The following is a 19481-nucleotide window of genomic DNA, read 5'->3' on the forward strand; positions in this document are numbered from 1 at the left end:
TTCAGCGTGTTCTAAGTAAATAATTATTAGTAATTTAGAACTATCGTACACAACGCTTTGTATTCTCACACATGCTTTCAGCAAAGGGTAACGTCGCTGCAATCGCTCGGTGTGCTGCCGGAATTTTTGCTTTTTTGGGCGTGCGTGTTTAGTTAAACTAATGGTTAAACGTGTTTGCTACTTGTGCGTCCGTAAATTTTAGCCAGCAGCTAAAGTGATAGTCCGAGATAGTCATTGAGTTGACTGTCCGATCTGGAAACGGCTTAGTGTCATCAAGGCAGCAAGCTGCTAAATGTGCATGAGCATCTTCAAAACTGTGCAGCTTGTAGCCTCTTTCCAACTCGGGAAACATTCCTGCCGGTTTGCTGTAAGCTCGAACGTCGCTCGAAAGATGAGCACGAAAGTGAAGTTTCTAAGGTAAATAGGTCTAATATGTTTTGATTTGTTGATGAACTTGGCATGCGATAAATGACAGCTCGAAAAATTGTGCCCAAGCACTGCACGCACAAGTTTGTTGTTTTTACGACCAATTAGAAACCAAGACAATCGCAGGGGCCGTTAACGCAAACTAGCCGCTGTCAGTGAACTATTTTTGTTACCTTTTGCCTATTGTGATGTGTAAGTTACAACTCGACGCTGTTTACCTCGCCTTCGTCATTTTAAAGTGTACGCGCGTTGGGATAGTTGGTGATAATGTGGCGCTGTATAGAAGACACTGCACATGTATTTGCATATTCTCTTCAGTCATGACACCACGCATAAGGTATGTTGTAAATGCAACAGGATTATTTGTCCGTGCAGATGCATAGCAGATGAAAAAAAAAATTAAATGAAATAGATACGTTGCCAAAATGCGTTGCAATATTTGGCTTCTTTTTAGTCGTGCTTCAGTGCATGACTGATGTGCACTAAAAAATATTTGTCGTCCTACAAGTGAGCCTTGGCAAATTAGCGTGTGTCCTTTCTTACTTTGTATCCATGTAAAACCTGTAATGCAGCTAGTAAAATACGCTGACAGGCGAGTTGGTTTGACATATGATTACATAGCGCGCACGAACACCGTCACGATCAAGGATGAGAACACGGGACAAACGCTGCAAGTAACGCAAGTAGTACAGTAAAGCAAATTCTTAGGGCTTGCACCCCCATCCTACTACACGCCCACTAGAAGTTTGATTGTAGTGCTGACGTTGCTCACATATAAGCGTGAAAGCAGTGAAGCTAATGCCCATATATGTGTGTGTGTATGTATGATTATATGCACGTGTACACGTACGAACGCCAATATAGGTGCATACTCAGTCGCTATCGAGGCAGCGAGGCTTTAGTAATGACAGTACTTCTGCCACAGATCATGTAAAGGTCTGTTTATTAGAATTGTATGTTAATAGGATTGCTTATGGTGATGCTTTTTTTTAATATTTAATACTTTTCTTTTTTTGAGGAGGCACTGGCATAACATACGTAGCCGAGTTGTTCCACACCACACTTAGTTTGTCCCAAAGTTCAGCTTTGCAGTATATTTTTGCTTCAGATATGTATCCGACCTTGTCAGAACATATTGGCACAAACCACGGTGTAACACAAACGAAATTGATGCATATGAGAACGTGCGTGCCTTGAATCTGTTGACAGGCTTGTGACCATGTGTCAATGAAAGGCAAGCAAAGTGGAGACTGCACACACTCCTCTTCCGCGCCAATCCAATCTTAATCTGAAATTCTCAGAGGTTTATTGTTTGAAAAGGTGCACGCAGCTGATTGACTGGTGTTTGAAGCAATAAAATTGCTTCTTGCAATTGCCTTAGCACTTTCCGTCCAGTCCCCTTAGGTGAAATATTTGTGTGTCAGGACTTCGAAACGATAAAGGAAACTGTGTCGCAGCAGGTGCTTACGCCGTCGTCAATAAGGGAGCCATACAGTAACCCTAGTCGTCACGTTAGGTAACGTTATTAGTGTTCCACGACCAATGACAGCACACTCTGTTGCTGGCGTCACTCACTGCTGTCACCGGCTGTGGTGGCCTTGCGGTGCCTCTGCAGATGGCGGACGCAGACTAAAACTGTACAGCAAGTAATAACAGCCTCCGCGACTCGAACGAGCGACCTCGTGTTCAGCAGCAGAACGCTGAGTCACCGCGGCGGGTAGCGTTTGTGGTCATCTCGAAATGTTTCGTGAACAACAGCGTGATACGGTGGGCTACGGGCTGCGCTTGGGCGCTGTGGACGTCTATATATATTTTTTTAAATTACTGTAATTTCTTGTTATCGCGCTTTATAGCGCAGAGGGAAGGACCACAAAAAAAAGGACAAGACGACACACACAGCGCAATCATGATCATCGAAACTCAATGATCATAGACCAACAAGTCCAAATTTTCATGATCTTGTAATTTCCGATTTTGCGAAATTTCCGATAATTTCCGAAGAGGTCGCCGACCGACGATGTCGTTCGGCGACCTCTTCGGCCCGCTCCGTGACTCGATGCATAAAACCCCTTAAACTTCGTAAAGTAGCGGCACGCTTTGAAGAATGCCGCCACCTCCTCGCGCGCTCTGGCCGAGGCCGACGCCGCGTGGCTATTGGCCTAATAGCACCACGTGGGTCCTCGCGCCATGCATCAGCGCCATTTTTGCTCGAGAAGCGTCTACGCAGTGGCGAGGAGCGCATGTTGGCGCCGTTGCTACGCTCGAGCAGTGTAGGTGGCGCCACGGTCGAGGAGGGAGCATGAAAGAGAGGAGAAACGAGGAGTGAAGGCGGAAGTGGAGAGTGTCGCTACTTTACGAAGTTCAAGGGGCCTTACGGATGCGCAAATGTGAGCACCATCTAGTGGTGCTTCAAGGTTGCTTCCTCCGCTTTCCTCCTGATGTTTCCGCTGCACTCTCCCCCTCCGCTTTCAACCTCTCGCCGTCTTTCATTCGCGGCTGCTCTCCGCATTCGCTTTTCCATCGTTCGGTGTGCCCGTTACGCCGAGGGAGGACCGGGCACGCCGACGCGCTCAACGCATGAAAAGGCGCCTAATAGCTACGCACTAAGTGTACGTTGTAAAATATATGTCATGTAGCACAACGCAAACCTTTGTAGTAAGAACTAAACTTCTTTTATAATTCCGTCATGCGTGGCCAATTAATCTCGCAGTGGGCGTGCGCCATCACTAAAGGGAAACCAAAGCAAACTTAGACACTGAACAAAAAAATTATGTGATATGTATTAGTAAATTACCCTTTTATATTATCAGAAGCCAGTCTTACCTTGAGAGAAGGATTGATAAGCCAGAAAAGGCAGAACGAAATGCGGGTGGCGACTCCACCTTGAAGTTCCCGCGCCAATTCGCCGTGACGTCATGGATATCGACGACGTCTGCATGCTAGGGCCTAGTTTTTTTTTTATCGGTAAAGATGAACTGCATTGTCTTCTAAAAGAAAAAAAAAAGACGGAACTTATCTAAACATAAGGACGGGCCCGCGCTCGTTACGACACCAAAGCTTTGAATACACTGTACCTTGAAGGACTGACGTGCTACATAAAGGCGCCTTTCCGAGCGTGAAAGAAGCCCGCGAATACATGCAAAATTGCCGCGCGACTGGCCGCTCGAGGCGCTTTGCGTGTATTCGCGGGCTTATTTCACCCTCGGAAAAACACATTTATGTAGCACGTTTTGATCAAAAAGATGGTACATTGGGCATGTTGGTAATCCATACTGAAAGCTATTCACAGCGCGAAACGACACGGACGACCGTGTATCTTTTCTGTGTCGTTCGTGTCGTTTTCAGCACGTATTGCGCAAAAGAAATCTGTGCCGGAAATTTTTTTCATGTTGCTCTACAATTTTCTAATTGAAACTTTCATCTAATTATAATATTTGAGAAGTTGATTAATCAATTAATACTAATTATGTAATAAGGCGAAATGCAAAAAAAAAATTATAATCTGAGTATTACCAAGTGACGGCAAACAACATTACCTTAGTTCTGTCCAGCTATGTGGCATTCACATATTTTTTAACTCTGGCTAAAGTTAGCTGGGACACCCTGTATACTATATATGTAATGAAATCTCGTTGAGGAGTTTCGCCCTAGCTCAACAGAAACGTGCCCATCTTCCTGAAGAAGTGTTGACAGAAAATGTTTGCCTCGTATTTATTTCATTATTGGCTAGCTATCGACCTGCAGTAATTACGCTGCGGAGCCTCAAGAGTCAAAGAAAACGACAAATAATTCTTCGTGGCGCTCTTGAGGAACTGAAGCTTCGTACCGTAATTATGGGAGTCGACAGCTATAGCTTTAAAGAAAAAAAAAGGGGGGGGGAAACAAGGAAAGCGGGAAACCAGAATTTCAGAGCATCAAGAGCTGATTTGAGATAACAGGTTATTGTACATTCTTCCCAGCCTTCTAGAACCTTTATCTACCCTTCTGGTGAGCGCGAACGTAGCCCAGCAAACCGCTCTTCTCAATAGATTTCTCTCCCTCTCTTCCTTTCCTGCAGCGCGCGGGTGTTGCTAAACTACGCGTCACCGGCACCCGCAGTATAGTATTGCCGTAGTAAACATAAAATATCGTCGGCCGTGGTCCCCGTTCAGAATTCATGCGGGGAGCTTGGAGCCATGCATTGGCTGGCCTCTTGATGCCCACGCTTGTGCGTGGGCGGTCCTTTGTGACACCGCTCGGCTATTACGGAGCAAAAATTGCTGGGGACACAAGTATGCAGCGTCAGGGAACCACTAATAAATAACGAACCCCTTGTAGAATATCGCTGGCCTTTTGTAAGTACCGAATGGAAGGAGCGAAACAGTCTGGAGTCGGCTAGTTCGAGTGAAAGGCCACGCTTGTGTGGTGCGTGCGTGCGTAATGGAATCGCCTGCGCCCTTTGCGCCATGCATTGCGAATAATTTCTGCAAAGGGAGAGATACCGGGCCGAGTGGCTCGCCAAATGCTTCAGTGATTTTTTACTCCGGAATAATCGGGAGCCAGCAGGGCTCGGATGCGACAAAAAGCTTTGTAATCACTCGCTCACTCATCCATTCACTCATCTCCAAGTCTCGCGCGCACAAGTGTGTGTACATGTGTGTGTGTGTGTGTGTGTGTGTGTGTGTGTGTGTGTGTGTGTGTGTGTGTGTGTGTGTGTGTGTGTGTGTGTGTGTGTGTGTGTGTGTGTGTGTGTGTGTGTGTGTGTGTGTGTGTGTGTGTGTGTGTGTGTGTGTGTGTGTGTGTGTGTGTGTGTGTGTGTGTGTGTGTGTGTAAACGCGTAAACACACTTCGAAAGCTATGTGACTCTTACGCCGGGCTCACTTACAATAATTTACGACGCCCACGCGACCGCTGTGTCGAGCCGGCTTATCGTCGCTCCGGTCGACGCGCGCGGTGTATATATATATATATATACGCTGTACCCTGCCCTCTCCCTCACGCGCACGCGAAAACACTGCCTCCGCATCCGAGCCGTTATAGAGAAGACTAGCTCCTTTTTATGGCCTTCGCGGTCTCGTCGATTTCGTCCGTTGCCCCCGCCGTTGTCGCATAGGTGGCGCGGCGGCCCTCAGATCCGGCACCCCATCCTCCCGCCGCTGCCGACATCCAAGGGAGAGAGAGAGCGAGAACAGGAGAGTCTGCAGGGCGTTCCTTTCCTCCCCACGTATATATTTAGGATCCTGGCGTGATCCCGCGATCCCTCCTCAGTTTTCTTGCCGCTTGCCATTGGCCCTTATTCGCCGGCTTCTCCTACTTGCTGCTCCTTGGGTCAAGCGCCGCCGGGACGGCACCGCGCGGTTGCCCGCAGTGCTGCGAGGCCGGTCGGGAAAGCGCATGCAGCGGCAGAGGCGCACCTTCGGCCGCGGAAACGTCGCGGAAAATGCGCTCCGGCGCCGCACTCGGTGGTTCATTTTCGGGTCGTTCTAGGGGCGTGCTCCGCACTGCATGCCAATTTCGATTTATTTTTAGCGGCACGATTTTGAAAGTGAAATCGTCTTCCATGATGTTCCTCCTCCGCACACAATCCGTCTTCTCGCCCTCTCTTTTTGTATGAGGGTGTATAGATGGTGCCATATGGCGTTTTATATATTTAGAAGAAAAGGCAGTTAAATTCCCTGCTGCTCTGGCGGCTTGCTTGGGATTTCGTGCGTAACTAAACTACCACGAATTTATAACTTAACGTAAGATATATTTCCGCTTCCTTAAATTCGGATCACGGCGTGTGAAAGATCTTGGAAGCATGGAGAAAAAGAAAAGTATATTGGTGGCTACAAACCAAGCCACTAGCATATGCTTCAGTTCCGTGAGGACCGTTCTCTCGCGTCTGCCGCTGGCGCAGTTACCAGAAGCGCTTTAGTCCCGCCGACAGAGACGCAAGCTTCTTTCTGCCGCAAGGCGGCGCGACGTTTCCGTTTTCCCTTGATGGAGAAGTTTCTGCGACGTCCAGTTTCCGCGGGGAGAAAAAGGGGTGAATTCGCTGCCGATATTCCGGCTGGCGCCGCACCATCGTTTTTCTGCGGACCACCAGAACGGTGGCGGCCGCGCGCGCGATCGATTGCCAAGCGCCGGGTGCGCGCAGGTTGAACCAGCCGCCGACGCTTCGTGGCGCCACTCGGGCGCATGCAGACGGCGGGGGCGCCGTGGTGCGACGGATCGTTGTGACAGTTGCTGCACGACCTGCGCTTTGTGAAACGAAGATGCTGTGACCGTCTCTCTCTCTCTCTCTCTCTCTTCTTTTTTTTTTATTTCTTTTTTTTTTGCGCTGGCGAAGGGAAACGCTTAGCTGTTTGAACCGACGGCACCTGGCGGCCGGGCACAGCAATTATACTGCGGTTGATGTTTCGAATTTCCAGCGCCTTCATTTTCAATAGGGAGCTGCGTCAAAGTAAAAAATTAACGTGCGCAGCTTTTTCATCTCCATTGCAGCTATGGAAATTTAAGTGCAGCCTCCGAGGGTCCGGGCTGACTATACGGCCCTCTCATAACGTTAGGATCTCATTCGACGGTTAATGTGGCTCGGGACTTCGCCCCTTCGAAGTGGGCGAGTTTTATGTTTAGTTTACTTAATTTTCGTCACACGTGGGGAGCGCTTGCTTTGCAGCAGTGTTTCTGAATTCGTGTGAGCCATGTATACGTCGTGAAAAAAATTCACCTGTAAGACGGGGTGCCACAAGAGTGCCGTTGCCGTTACATCCGCAACCATTGACCGAAAATAATCTGCGGAACTGTAGTGCCCAGAGATCTCAGCGCCCTATTCACCTTCGAACCTCCGCAGTAGTCGCTCTACTGAATGTTGAAACAACAGCGGCAACGGGGGGCTCGTTAAAAATAAAGGTTTCGTCTCTCCACAGCGCTTGTTCACCTAATTAACTTTGCGAGGCGCTCGCTTAACTTTTGTGCTCGCAGTTGTCGCCGCAGTTTCTCCCTTGCAACTCCCTTTCGACGGTCACGTTCTCTAACCCTTCATTTCTCTTTTCGGCGTTGCTCTCGAAGATTAATGAGTGTACGTGAACTCCTCGCCACGAGCACTGCTCCGCCGAGGTTTCGCAAGGGAAGCACGCGCAGAAGAGCGGGACCTTTATTTCCTCCTCCTCCTATCTCTTTCCCTCAGCCTCTCCCCCCGTTTCCCATCCTTCCCGAGAAACATCGCCTCCTGGCAGTTTTCTCAGCAGTTGTGCCAGCGGTCGTGCTCGGTTTTACGAGCCGCCCACTGTATCGCGTCCCACCTTTTACCTTCCTGCATCGTAGAGAAGCTTGAGAGCATCGTCTCTTTTTTTTTCCCCTGATATCTCTCCCTTTTTGCCTAATTTCAACACCACGCTCAGCTGCTCCTCCTCTCAAGGCGAGACGACGACGAAAAGGAGTCGCAGAAAACGAAGACGATAGATCGACGGTTCCTGCGCGTGCGGCTCCCTCGCCCCAACGTCGAAAGGACGTAAGCTGCTGGATGAAGGGAGAATGAAGCGTCCGGCGTGTGGGCGACGTTGTTGGCTGGGAGGCGCGGTAGTGGCCGCTCGAATCGCGCCGCCGTGTGACCGTCAGCAAGGCGCGCGGTGCAGGCGAGTGTGAGCGCGCGCGTGCGTGGGTGTGGCGTGGCGAACGACGACCGAGGGTGCGTGCGTGGGAAGAACAGTCTCGCTGTTTGCGGCGCCGCCAGTTTAGCGATACCTCCCGTCCAACGGCCACGGCTTAAACCGCGTGTCCTGTTCTTGGCTCGCTGTGTTTATACCGGCGACCATGGATAAAAGTGAGAAGAAGCCGATGCGCTTCTCGTTCCGGCGCCGTCCCAAGAGCGTCAGCGTGGACCGATCCGAGCCGCACATCGTCGCCGACGCCAACATTGTCCAGTACTTGGAGAAGATGCACTACATCAGGTAGAGAGCTCGCGGGTTGTGGTTGTTGCGCCGCGCCCGAACACTGCTTTCTGCGGTAGCGCGCGCGGCGCTCTCACGTTTTAACTGGGAAGGGTAGCACCTGGCGATGAAGCAAGCACAGTATGTATATATATATTTTTTTTTTTGCGTTCGTTTAGTCGACACGAAATGCCTCTTCGCTTCTCTCAAAACCGGTGGAGTGCGCCTTTGCGTTCGGCTTCGCTGCAGTAATACCAGTAATGCGGGGAAGCACGCTTTAGCGGGGCATTTTGCTGTGCTCGGCTGTTTCGTAGTGTTCGTCATCGCCTTCTGCTGTGCCCTGCGACGCCAGTGTGGTTTTCCTGTGCCATAACCATCACTCTTGCTAAAAATGATTTAAAAGAAAACTTTATATGGAGTATCGCAGTATTCGCAACGTTAACGTATACCGCTTTGGTATCACCTGTGCATGTTTGTGACACAAGTTAACGGCTGTTTACTCGCACATTTTCATTCATTGTCTAAACACATATAACCATTTGCGTTGACCGTCCCGATTCTATAGAAACACAATAAATGAGTTATCCCCTCTAGTGCTTGTGTATGTTGAAGTACTGTTATGGATGCAGTGATGTGGCTATTTCAAGCTTTTCCTAAAGCTACGCCTTTCTCATACGCACACATGTACAATATAACCTCGCTGATGCGCCGCATTCCACTGACACCAACGGCACATTTTGTACATGCGCGTAATACGCTTTCCCGGCTGCTATGTCTGCACTCTCGGAGGAGTTCTACTGTATCTGGTTTTTCATGAAAGGATGCCCCGTGATTCACAAGTGGTTCATCTTGTGGCGCTTCCGAGCATGTTCTCCGATACATGTGTACGTACATATATGTTCATGTGCAGCCAGGAGGAGGCCATCAAGATCGACCAAGAGCTCTTCTCGGAGTATGCATACAGTTTGGACCAGCTCATGGAGCTGGCGGGCCTCAGTGTAGCCACTGCAGTCGCAAAGTCCTACCCTAAGGCGACTATGACCAAAGGCGCCACCGTGCTTGTCTGCTGTGGACCTGGCAACAACGGTGGTGATGGGCTCGTTTGTGCCAGGCACCTCAAGCTTTTTGTGAGCTTCCTCTCTCTCGTTTTTTTTTTTTTTCTGCTTCGTATGGTTAGTAACACTTCTCTTTGCCACAGTGACCTCGAAAAAATGTTGGTTTAGTTCTGATAAGCTGCAGTGTTTTGTGGCCAAAAATGAAGGCTTGATTTTCAGTTGCCATAGACACATCCTGATAGGCAACATACAAAAATGCACACGAAGTAAGATTTCAGTGAATTTTAAAGCTACCGTGTGGCCAGATTTAATGTAGAACCTCGATTGCGGCCTCTCTCATAAGCTAACTGTAGATTTGCTGTGTCAGAAGGAGCCACTGATTCAAATCATTTCAGAGTTCTTCACTCCATGGTGCCTCACAGAAACCATGTGCAGCTCTGAAGCATTAAAATGCATTCATGGATTAGTTGTTCGACCAATTGGTTAATCGCTCAATTAAAGCAGCTGATGTTAAATGGAAGATCAAAATTATGTGGATCATTTAGGATGGCAGTGTCTAATGTTGCTATACTATTGCCTCCCAGCCTGGTGGCAGGGATACTATGGTATGCCAAGGAAACCGAAATTTATCAGTAACATTCTTGATGTGTGCCTTGACTTTTATGATATGCTTATGTCAGACAACATTCTACCAAGTTCACTAGTCAAGTAAAACAGTGATGAAGTTGCTGCATGTGAAACTACCTAGGTACCATACAATTCAGAATAACCACAAATATGGCAGAATGCAAATGTGGGCACATAAAATGAACATGGCTTATTCCGAATCTTGGTAAAGATTTTGCATCAACTACCCTCTTCTTTCTTTCATTCTTGATTTATGCAGGGTTATGAACCATCAGTGTTCTACCCAAAGCAGTCCAACAAGCCTCTGTTCCAGAGCCTGACCAAGCAGTGCCAGGAGATGGAGGTGCCATTCCTGTCCTTCCTTCCAGACTCTCAGCTCATTGCAGACTCCTACAATGTAGTTGTGGATGCCCTGTTTGGGTTTAGCTTCAAGCCTCCTGTGCGGCCAGAGTTTGCAGATGTGCTTGAGAAGATCAAGAAAGTGAAGATCCCAGTGGTCAGCGTTGATATTCCCTCAGGTGAGCATCAGTGCTCTTGGACACATGTGCCATGTTTTGAGCTATGAATGATTTAGCAGTCAACACTACATGTGCCTCTATGAAAGTCATCCTTAATCACTTTAGTATGTGACACTGTGCTACACCTCTCAGCTTTACCGGTGGTCCATATATCATAATAAATTGCCAGAAATGCTGGCACTTCAGCCCACATTGCCTATTTAAGTAACACAACAAATGCAGTGGTGTGCATACTATATCAGTCAATCAGTAAATCAATTTCTTTGACATATATACAGAGTACACCTCGATTGCGCTCATATTCTGTGCCGGTAGCACGATTCTATTTTCTTTTGGTATCCATCACAATATAAAACTAAATAAAGGTGATGTGCTTCCCTCGCAGTGGTTCATGATAGCGATAAGCAGACGTAGTGGCAGCACACCCAACTAAATGCCATGTTCGTTTGTGCACAGAACGCTTGGGAGCAGTGCAATCACAACACGCAAGTGGGCATGTCACATGGTGTTTTTTTTTGTATTTCGCGGGCATCCGCAATAAGCTGAAAAGCACCAACACTTAATAGATAGAAAGACAGAAACTGTTTATTTTAGACAGAAACATTTTGCAAACCGCTCTTTGACTTTCTAATTGGAATTTTTTTCCTAGCTTCGTGGCTTCAGAAGTTGGTTAATTAATCTTGACTAATTATCTAATTAACCAAAATAAAAAAATTAGCATGACACACTACATACAAAAGTGAGACACATGCAACTGGTCGCGTCGTCTTAGAGTGCATTTACACATTTTTAAACTCTGCTTAAAGTTTGCTGACAGACCCTGCATAGTCATGCACAGTTGTCCAATGGTTGGTGTCTATGAGCTGCAGTGCACTGGTCTATGCTGTCATGGACAGGACATTATAGAGGGGGGCCTTGAAAGCACCAGGTGAGATTGAGCGATCCGTTATGCTAGATTGTGGGCTACTTGTTGCATGCTGCAGAATAATATTTGTGGGAAGGTTCACGGCAGCATTATCTACAGATTGCAAACATTTTATTACTGTGTTAAAAGAGTGCTGGAGTGTCCCCTTTAAGAAGCAGTAAATTTGCCTGTGCATTCGCAGCAAGCATTGCGTAAATCATACTGCGACAGAGTGAACGGCAATTAATCGTTGAGAGTTTACAAAAAGGTCTGTCGGATGCTGTTCCCAATTTAAACATTGCACACCCTATGTGGAACGTAACCAGCAATAAAATAAAAAGGAGAAGAAAACACCAAGCAAACAAGAACAGTTATAAGATTTACAGGCAATCCTCATTATAACAAAGTTGCATCAATCACAAAAATACCTCTGTTATATCCAATATTCACAATTCATAATAACTATATATTCTTGACATGCTGATATCGGTAAGAAACATGTAAGATTCACTTCATTGTAGTATTCAGTATAGCCGTGATTCATTATATTAATGGTTGACTGTATTCTCTTGACATTTAGGCTGGGACGTGGAGAATGGAGGCGACACAGAGGCCCTGCAGCCAGAGTGCTTGGTGTCCTTGACAGCACCAAAACTGTGCAGCCGCAACTTCAAAGGCCGATGGCACTGGCTAGGAGGCCGCTTCGTGCCACCCGCGCTGGCCGCAAAGTATGAGCTCAACCTGCCACCATACCCAGGCACTGAGTGTTGCCTCCTCCTCACACCGCCGACCTCCTCGTGAGGCCTCTGCCACTCACTGAAACAGCAATTGGGCAACCCTTGCTCCATCTATTATTATTATATTTTTTTTTCTTTGGGCTCAGGAGTTTTAAGAGCTGAACATTGCATAATGGTTCCTTGCAGTAACCACTTCCTCATTCAGCTGTAACACTTGTATTGAACCCTTGGAATTAACTGACCATGCATGCAATTTCTGTCATAACATTCATCAGTGTGGTTCGGTGCATGTTGTACATGTGAGAATGGTTTGTGTCTGACCTGGTTGGTTGCATAGCGTAAGACGACTTTGGCAGAAAACATAGATAAGGACAACGAGACAGGAAATGTGCTATGCTCAGGTGACTGCCAGATGAACATCTGTACAGTGCATTGAAACATAACACAGCAGAACACACTGAGAGCACGAAGCTTGTCAAGCCCATAATTATGTCATGCATCAATGCGTGCAGTAAATGCTTTGTTGCGAGTTGCTGGAGTGTCCTCTTGTCCTGGTCCATGTTTTCAGCTGAAATCATTTAGCTATGCTTTACACTTAGCTATGCTCATTTCAAGCCATGTAGTGGGTCTGCTATTGCATTCTCAGTGCCAGAGTGCTGTAGAAAGTTATAAGAACTCTCACTGTCATGCTCAAAGGCTTTAGGGCACCAGGAGTGCTACAGAGGGCTCACCACATGACTGAGAAATGGATTCTGTGACGTGACTGCTAAAGTGTGCATTTTTTACTCTACAAGCAAAGTCATGCTTGAGTAGTTGTTTGATATTGTAGGCAAGCAAAACACAAGCACAGTGTACATTTGCAGCCAAGTAGCATCAGGCAAATGTTCTTCCTTGCTGATTATCACTTTTTGCAGACTTCCTGTATTAAGTGTGCATGTTGTTGCCTATACTGACTGCGCAGAGTTTAGAAAAGGCTATTTACTGTCAACATTGTACTGTCTTACTGTTTCAACCTTTGGTGCCGTTGAGCTCTCAGCAATGGCCACATTAAGAAAGATTCACTGCGTCAAGTTGTACCTGGGCAGTTTCATTAATCAACAAGTAGAGATGTGTGTCTGTTTGTGACACGAGTAAGGAGGTAGCCGATCGAAGTTGTTGAATTTGGAGCAGCAGAGTCTTTGTTGTCCGCACGTAAATGAGAAAAGTTGTTGAGATAATTGTTTTGCCTTACTAAAGAAAGTTTGTGTGCAGCTGGTGCAGTTTTAGCAGTGAGCTTATTCACTGTGTCAAATGAGCCCAGCTGCACTCTGCGCAGGACCAGCAAAGTTTCAGCAGTTACACACCTATACCGAACGTCATTTGGCAATATTGATGAGAGCTGGTATGTACTTGTGTGCTGCTATGTGCAAGAAAGAGCAGGTAGGGTAGACTAAACATTAGCACTGTATAATCCTTCCCATTGAAAGGGCCATCTAGAAAGGTTCATCATTGAATGATTAAATCTCATGTAAATGATTGAATTTCATGCATTCTTCAGTTTCACTGAACTTTGCTGTCTTAGTCATGTGTTTGGTGCCAGTGAACAAGACTCTCTGTACTGAAGTCCTTTCATAGAGTTAGGCGTAAGCTAGCACGGGAAAAAAAAAAAAAAAAAAAACAGAGAACTCTGAAGGCATGTTATATGAGCTATTCAATGTAATGAGCAATTATTTTTGGAGGTTTCTGATCCAAAATGTACAGTTTTCACCAAGAGTTTCACAGCCACTGCTGCGAATGACAAGAACTGCCACTGGGCTCTACAACAGGTTTCTAATTGCACGCCCAGTGCTCTGTAGCTCAAAAGTGGGGAGTGCCGTCGAGGTCAATGTCTGTGGCTTCAGAGAGAAAGTAGTTCTGCAGAGGTTATTGTACACGGCCCAGTCTTGCCTCTTCTTGTGTGAAGTACCAAAAAACTAGCAACAGTGACTATACAGTCAGCCTTGAAAGTTTATGGAGCATGGGTTTTAAGAAAAAGCTCAATATCTGCCAAGTTTGAGCATGCGGTGTCCTAAGTGAATGGGAAACTGCATTGTCGGCACATACTACTGCAAACCCCAATTTTCAGTGCCAGGCTGTGTGCACAGGATTTGTGTAAATCCAGCTTTCTCACAGGTACTGTGCTCTGTAAACCTCTTCAGCCAACAGTATTCAATGAGGGTTACAGTTGGAACATGTGATCAAGCTCTTGGGACACTGCACTTAAAAGTTGTGGAGGACAATGGCTTCATAAGCTTTACAGCAATCATCACACAATATGGTCCTCAGCGCAACATCTGGAGTCAGTGCCAGTCATGCCTTGGTTGACTTGGGAACCTTTGAAGATGACTGTACATTGGTTTATCTTATACCCAAGGCAAACTACTGTGCAGTGATGTTACTGTTTGTGCCAGTGGCGTGTTGTAATTTTGCTCAGCCTTAAGCCAAGCATATAAATAACTTACAGGCTGGCCACAGAGGCATGGCACTGGCGTAATGATTGTATTGTGTGTATCCTTTTGTGCATGTTTGTTACAAAAATTCTTTGAAAGTTCAAAGCAGTTGCTGCACTCTGAATAGGCACTTGTTGTACACAATGTTTGTAAAGGTGAGCTGTGGGAAGGCGTTTAAAATTTCCTGCTCTTCTAAAAAATTGTTTTTCATTGTGTTTCACATGTGCCACAATAGGAACTTCGCCTTGACCTCTCCCTTGTTTGTTTGTGACGTGATGCGTGTTGATAGCTTTGCATAAATTGTAAGTGCTTTCTGTGTTGCCCAATATGCAGATAAGCAAGCTGTGGTGCCTAAGTTGGTAGACATCAGACCCAATATGCTAAGTGGTGTAACCCAAAAGACTAATCAGTGCTTACATTAAGCCACGGTGAGAGCTTCGCTACTTGAGGCACATCAGGTGGTTGCAGCCCAATTTAGAATGCCAAATATTACTATCGCATATGTGCCTCATTTGGATGCAAGGCCTACAGCACATGCATGTACATGCACATGGAACTTCAGTCTGTATACTTGTGGGTGAGCACTTTTTTTTTTTCATTAATTTTATTCACACGTTTTTATGGAAAGTGTCGTGTATATTCTCAGTGGACAGTTGGTGCAGTCAATGCACTTGTCTTGGTAACAATTGCCAAATTTCGACAACTAGGCAGGCTGCCATGCTCAAGCACAAATGTACGAAGCCTGTGCTTAGCACACAGATCTTAATGTACAACTTTTATCAAAAGTTTCACAGCCGCTTTATAAGCATAAAGGTCTGTTGCCAGGTTCTGTTGCCAGGTTCTGTTGCCGTACTACTTTGGCACATCAGAAGCTTGGGAGAGCGATAAGCAGTTTGCGGAGTGTTAATGACGATCCTACACAAGCCCCAATGTACAGCCCAGCCAAGAGTCTAGTCAGGCGCAGCGTCCTTGAAACTTTTGACAAAGGCTGTGCAATGCCTAGCTTTTGCAGACAAGCGTGCACACTGTAATTACTGTCACCAGGACACTTGTCCTTACCTTTGTGCTGAGAAAAATGAAGAGTATTTTCTCACTATGGACTGCTTTTGGTGTATACTGTAGCTACTTCCATAGTAGGTGTACAGGCGTTGTATGTGCACAATCCACTTTTTTTTTTTTTTTTGCTCTAAAATGTAGGCCAAATGGCTGTGTGAAACTTGCAAAAGTAGAGTATGCTCATCAGCACAGATCTGCAGTAAATATAGGCTCTAGAAGTGTGGTTTTTGAATTTGCCATTTACACAGTGTGTGTCACGCAAGTCAGATTTTATTGCAATTGACACATTTTGTAAAGTCTGCAGTTATTAGGTTGCGTTTAATTTTTTTTTGTCTACTTAAAAGAAGTATAGGAATTTAGCATTGTTGTGATTTACTGCATTTCTATGTCTTTTAGGATACTAGTCTGAGCAGGACATATAACTTCACACTTACATTTGATGCATGAATACAGCTTAACAAGCTCAATGCTGTAAAAGGTTTCATGTGCATGCAGCATAGTTGTGTGCAGCACTACTGAAATAGGAAGCCATATGTGCTCAACTCTGATATGGCAATGCTTAGCATCATTCTACAGGAATTGTGTGAGCTCTCGGTGCCCTAGGCACAGTTAAAAGGTCACATGCTGTTATTGGCTTGTCACTTTCATGCTTTAGCGAGTGCTTTTCTAGGTAATGTCCTCATCACTCTAATAACAATTCAAGAGTGCAATGTATAATACAGTGAAAATGGGATTACTTCAAAGACTGCTTAAAATGCATGGAGCACAAGGTCTGGGTAATTGCTAAAATTCTGAACAGGTTTAGACACATGAAAATATTCTTTAACATGTAGCTGATGTCATGTAGAAACTTGTGCAAATAAATAAATATTGTTTATGCTAATAAATTACTTGGAGCTACATGAGCCTTCTGTGCCAGGATTTGATGTGGCAGTATTTTAACTACGGCTTAAAACATTGTTGTAGAAATGCCACATTCTAAAGTGAAGAAAGCAGGGCACAGGGCGTAAGTTCCTTGACCTAGGCGTGTCCATGTAGAAAATTTTAGGCTGTTACGAGTGCCGGCTGGTTATGCGTGCTACAAATGGAGTGATAAGTTTCATGTCCCTTTATATGTGGACATTTGCTGAAGCTATACGGTCAACACACTATTGTGCAAACACGCAGGGAGGCAGAACTATTTGGAAAAGTTTGCTATGCAAAGCAGTGCTAATAGAAACATGCATCAGCTGTCTCGCAAAAGGACAGCTTAGGCTTACAGCTCAAAAATGCAATAGCATAGGTGCTGTATTCAGTAGAAAGGTATAGCAATCTTGTGAAAAAGAAGTCTTTGCTGCTGTGCCTTTATTGTAGCACTGTAAGAATGGCATCACTTGCTGTGTGGAGTAGTGATGAGCTGACCATTGCAGCGGACAGCCAGGAAGCCTCGAGCAACAGCAGTTTTTATATTTTTCAAGCGTTCTTGAGCACAGTGCATGTTTTAGGATGCAGCTGAGCACTCTGTTGCTTACCTAAGCTAAGTAGGAGAAGCAAACGTGCCTACACTAGTAGGGCCAAGATAGAATTTTGTCATTTCGATTGCACACGATACAGTATGCAGTGTTGACTTGGAGGAGCTTCCAAATTTTAAAACCTGATGCTTGCTGCTTGTATGTCTGGTTAAATTATCATTGATGTCATAATTGGAGGCCTGTGTGTATTGATTATAATCCCATTTGCATCACCCACTGACAATGCCCATGCCTAGGCCTACTTCTAACACTTTTCCTTGTGTTAATCACTGGCTGGCTAGCACAGAAGCCACGTATAGAATTAACACTTTTACAATCTGTAGTGTGCAGTAATGCATCTGGCGCTTGTAGTTAAGTGGCCGAGTCAAAATTAAAACATGCTGTTGTCTGTACTAGAGTTGGGCTATTTCGCATGCACTCCCCTGAGCAAAAGTACATGGATCAGGGATCCCGCAATAAAGCGGATTTTCTTCTCCGTCTATGAATGCAACTTGTAATTCATGACTGCAGTCCAGCTTGGCATTGCAAACACCCCAGTGCACTCGTAAATTTTAGTTTGTGCATCTGAATTACGAAGAAATTCAAATTCAGTGTTTTCAGGAGAATCTGCAGTCCATATACTTTTACTCACAGGTGTACAACGAACAGGTGGTGGCGTACACACAACAAACACAAGGAACATGCAGGCATAATGTCTGAATGTGTGCCTTTCTTGTGTTTATCGGGCTTGGTCCACCAATATTTCTCAGATTTTGTTATCTTCAAGAGTAGTCATCAGAAGAATTCAACTGGTGTCAGAATCTGGCAGTAAGAAATTAACATAAACAGCTGTGCACAGTCGGAGCTCTCTAAAATTTGGTCTTCAATAGACCAAATTCAATATTTATAAAGCAATGCAGTATGCAAATGCAATATTTATAAAGCACAATCACGGGAGCGCCTTTCTTAAGTCCCAGTTCCTGTGCAAATCACAGCGTCTTAAGATTCTTTGTGGCAGTTTCAACTAGATTCAGTTTCCTTTTCAACTATAAAAATTTTTCTCAAAGATGATTTTTGCAGTGCAGGACCGATGTATATTGCAACAGATTTACATACTTGCTGCTGCGCAGTAAGGATATCCAGTGCAAACAAACTGCAGGCATAGGTAAACAGTACAAACAAAACTGCCACAGACTTGTACAAACAAATGACGGTAACTTGGCAATCACTCATGCCGACTTGGGCTTACACTTTAAGTAGCACCCACATGAACTTGGCTCGACATTCAGACTCAAACTTCAAAGTTTGAATGAGTGGACTAATTACTACTACTTGGCCCGCCTATGATTACAAGCAACTAATAATACAGTGAATGTGTTAAATGTTGCCAGGATGTGCATGTCACTGTCCACTTATACCACGAAGTTGTACCAGTTCCGTTGTTTTGAAGCAAGGATATACTGACTTGACAGTGCTAGTATCAATATAGGAAGTAGCCACAATTTTGCCAAACACCTGTTGCAACTTCTCTCCCGCATGGTCTGCTTGCGTGTCTGTGATTGCTGGATAAGTTTTTCTCCCCATTTCTCAGCTTGTAATGCGTTTTTAATAATGTGTCACCGGCTGCTGCACTTTTAATATTTTTACGTCTGCTACCTTGACTGACTTTTCCATCTCTATGCCAAACTTCTTTGGCACCTCATGTAACCCTCAGCGAAATAGAAGTGTTAGCACTGCTCAATGTATCGCACTGAGAAAAAAAAGAAAAGAGAACCTTGGGCAGAATTACAATTGGAGATGACTGACATCTTTATGATTTTTACACTTCCTTCCATTATGCTTATATGTGCGGTGGAAAAGGAAGAATAAAAACTCTCACATTGGTACTTTTCATGTATGTGCTTGTAGGCATAATTTTGTAACATTTTTGTTTGCCAGTGTTCCAAGCAGTCCGGGCGGCATTAGCATCATATCCCAGATATACATAAACATATGTGCTGGATTGGCCATCTGCAGCCTACTTTGGGTGGCGAAAGACCGCAGAACAGGCATTCCGCAGTACACTACACACAGCATTTTTTCGTCAAACACAAGGCGCTATGCTGGAGCATTGTCATGTGAACGCAGTATCCAAAGGAAAGCACTTTGCAGCACGTACCATTCTTCACAACACGCTGGCTGCAGCATATCTGACGGCATAACCGTATGTGCAGTGGAAATGAGTACATATGCAATGCTCAACCCATTGCACGGTGAGGCTGAAGACTACCTGCCAAGTGTGTTCCATGTCCAAATGCCACAGCACCAA

The 19481-nt window shown here is 45.5% G+C and overlaps 1 protein-coding gene across 2 annotated transcripts; it reads left to right on the plus strand.

The window, feature by feature from the left end:
• The first annotated feature begins 10 nt into the window (after positions 1 to 10).
• Positions 11 to 19059, plus strand: Naxe (NAD(P)HX epimerase). Of its 2 annotated transcripts, none has more exons than XM_050179085.2 (4): positions 11 to 417; positions 9229 to 9445; positions 10260 to 10518; positions 12003 to 19059. In XM_050179085.2, exons 1-4 carry the CDS (start codon positions 293 to 295, stop codon positions 12221 to 12223), a joined length of 822 nt encoding a protein of 273 aa, XP_050035042.1. In that variant the 5' UTR covers positions 11 to 292; the 3' UTR covers positions 12224 to 19059. The 2 variants fall into 2 exon arrangements, with proteins under 2 accessions (XP_050035042.1, XP_050035041.1); XM_050179084.3 differs by lacking the exon at positions 11 to 417 and adding an exon at positions 7481 to 8339.
• Positions 19060 to 19481: the final 422 nt, after the last annotated feature.

Source organism: Dermacentor andersoni, chromosome 5 (assembly GCF_023375885.2).
Source record: "Dermacentor andersoni chromosome 5, qqDerAnde1_hic_scaffold, whole genome shotgun sequence".
Taxonomy (NCBI): domain Eukaryota; kingdom Metazoa; phylum Arthropoda; class Arachnida; order Ixodida; family Ixodidae; genus Dermacentor; species Dermacentor andersoni.

Coding starts and splice junctions, on each gene's coding strand:
- Naxe (XM_050179084.3), top strand. CDS start 8,203: ATGGATAAAAGTGAGAAGAAGCCGATGCGCTTCTCGTTCCGGCGCCGT. Junction 9,446..10,259: donor CCAGGCACCTCAAGCTTTTT/GTGAGCTTCCTC, acceptor TGATTTATGCAG/GGTTATGAACCATCAGTGTT. Junction 10,519..12,002: donor CAGCGTTGATATTCCCTCAG/GTGAGCATCAGT, acceptor CTTGACATTTAG/GCTGGGACGTGGAGAATGGA.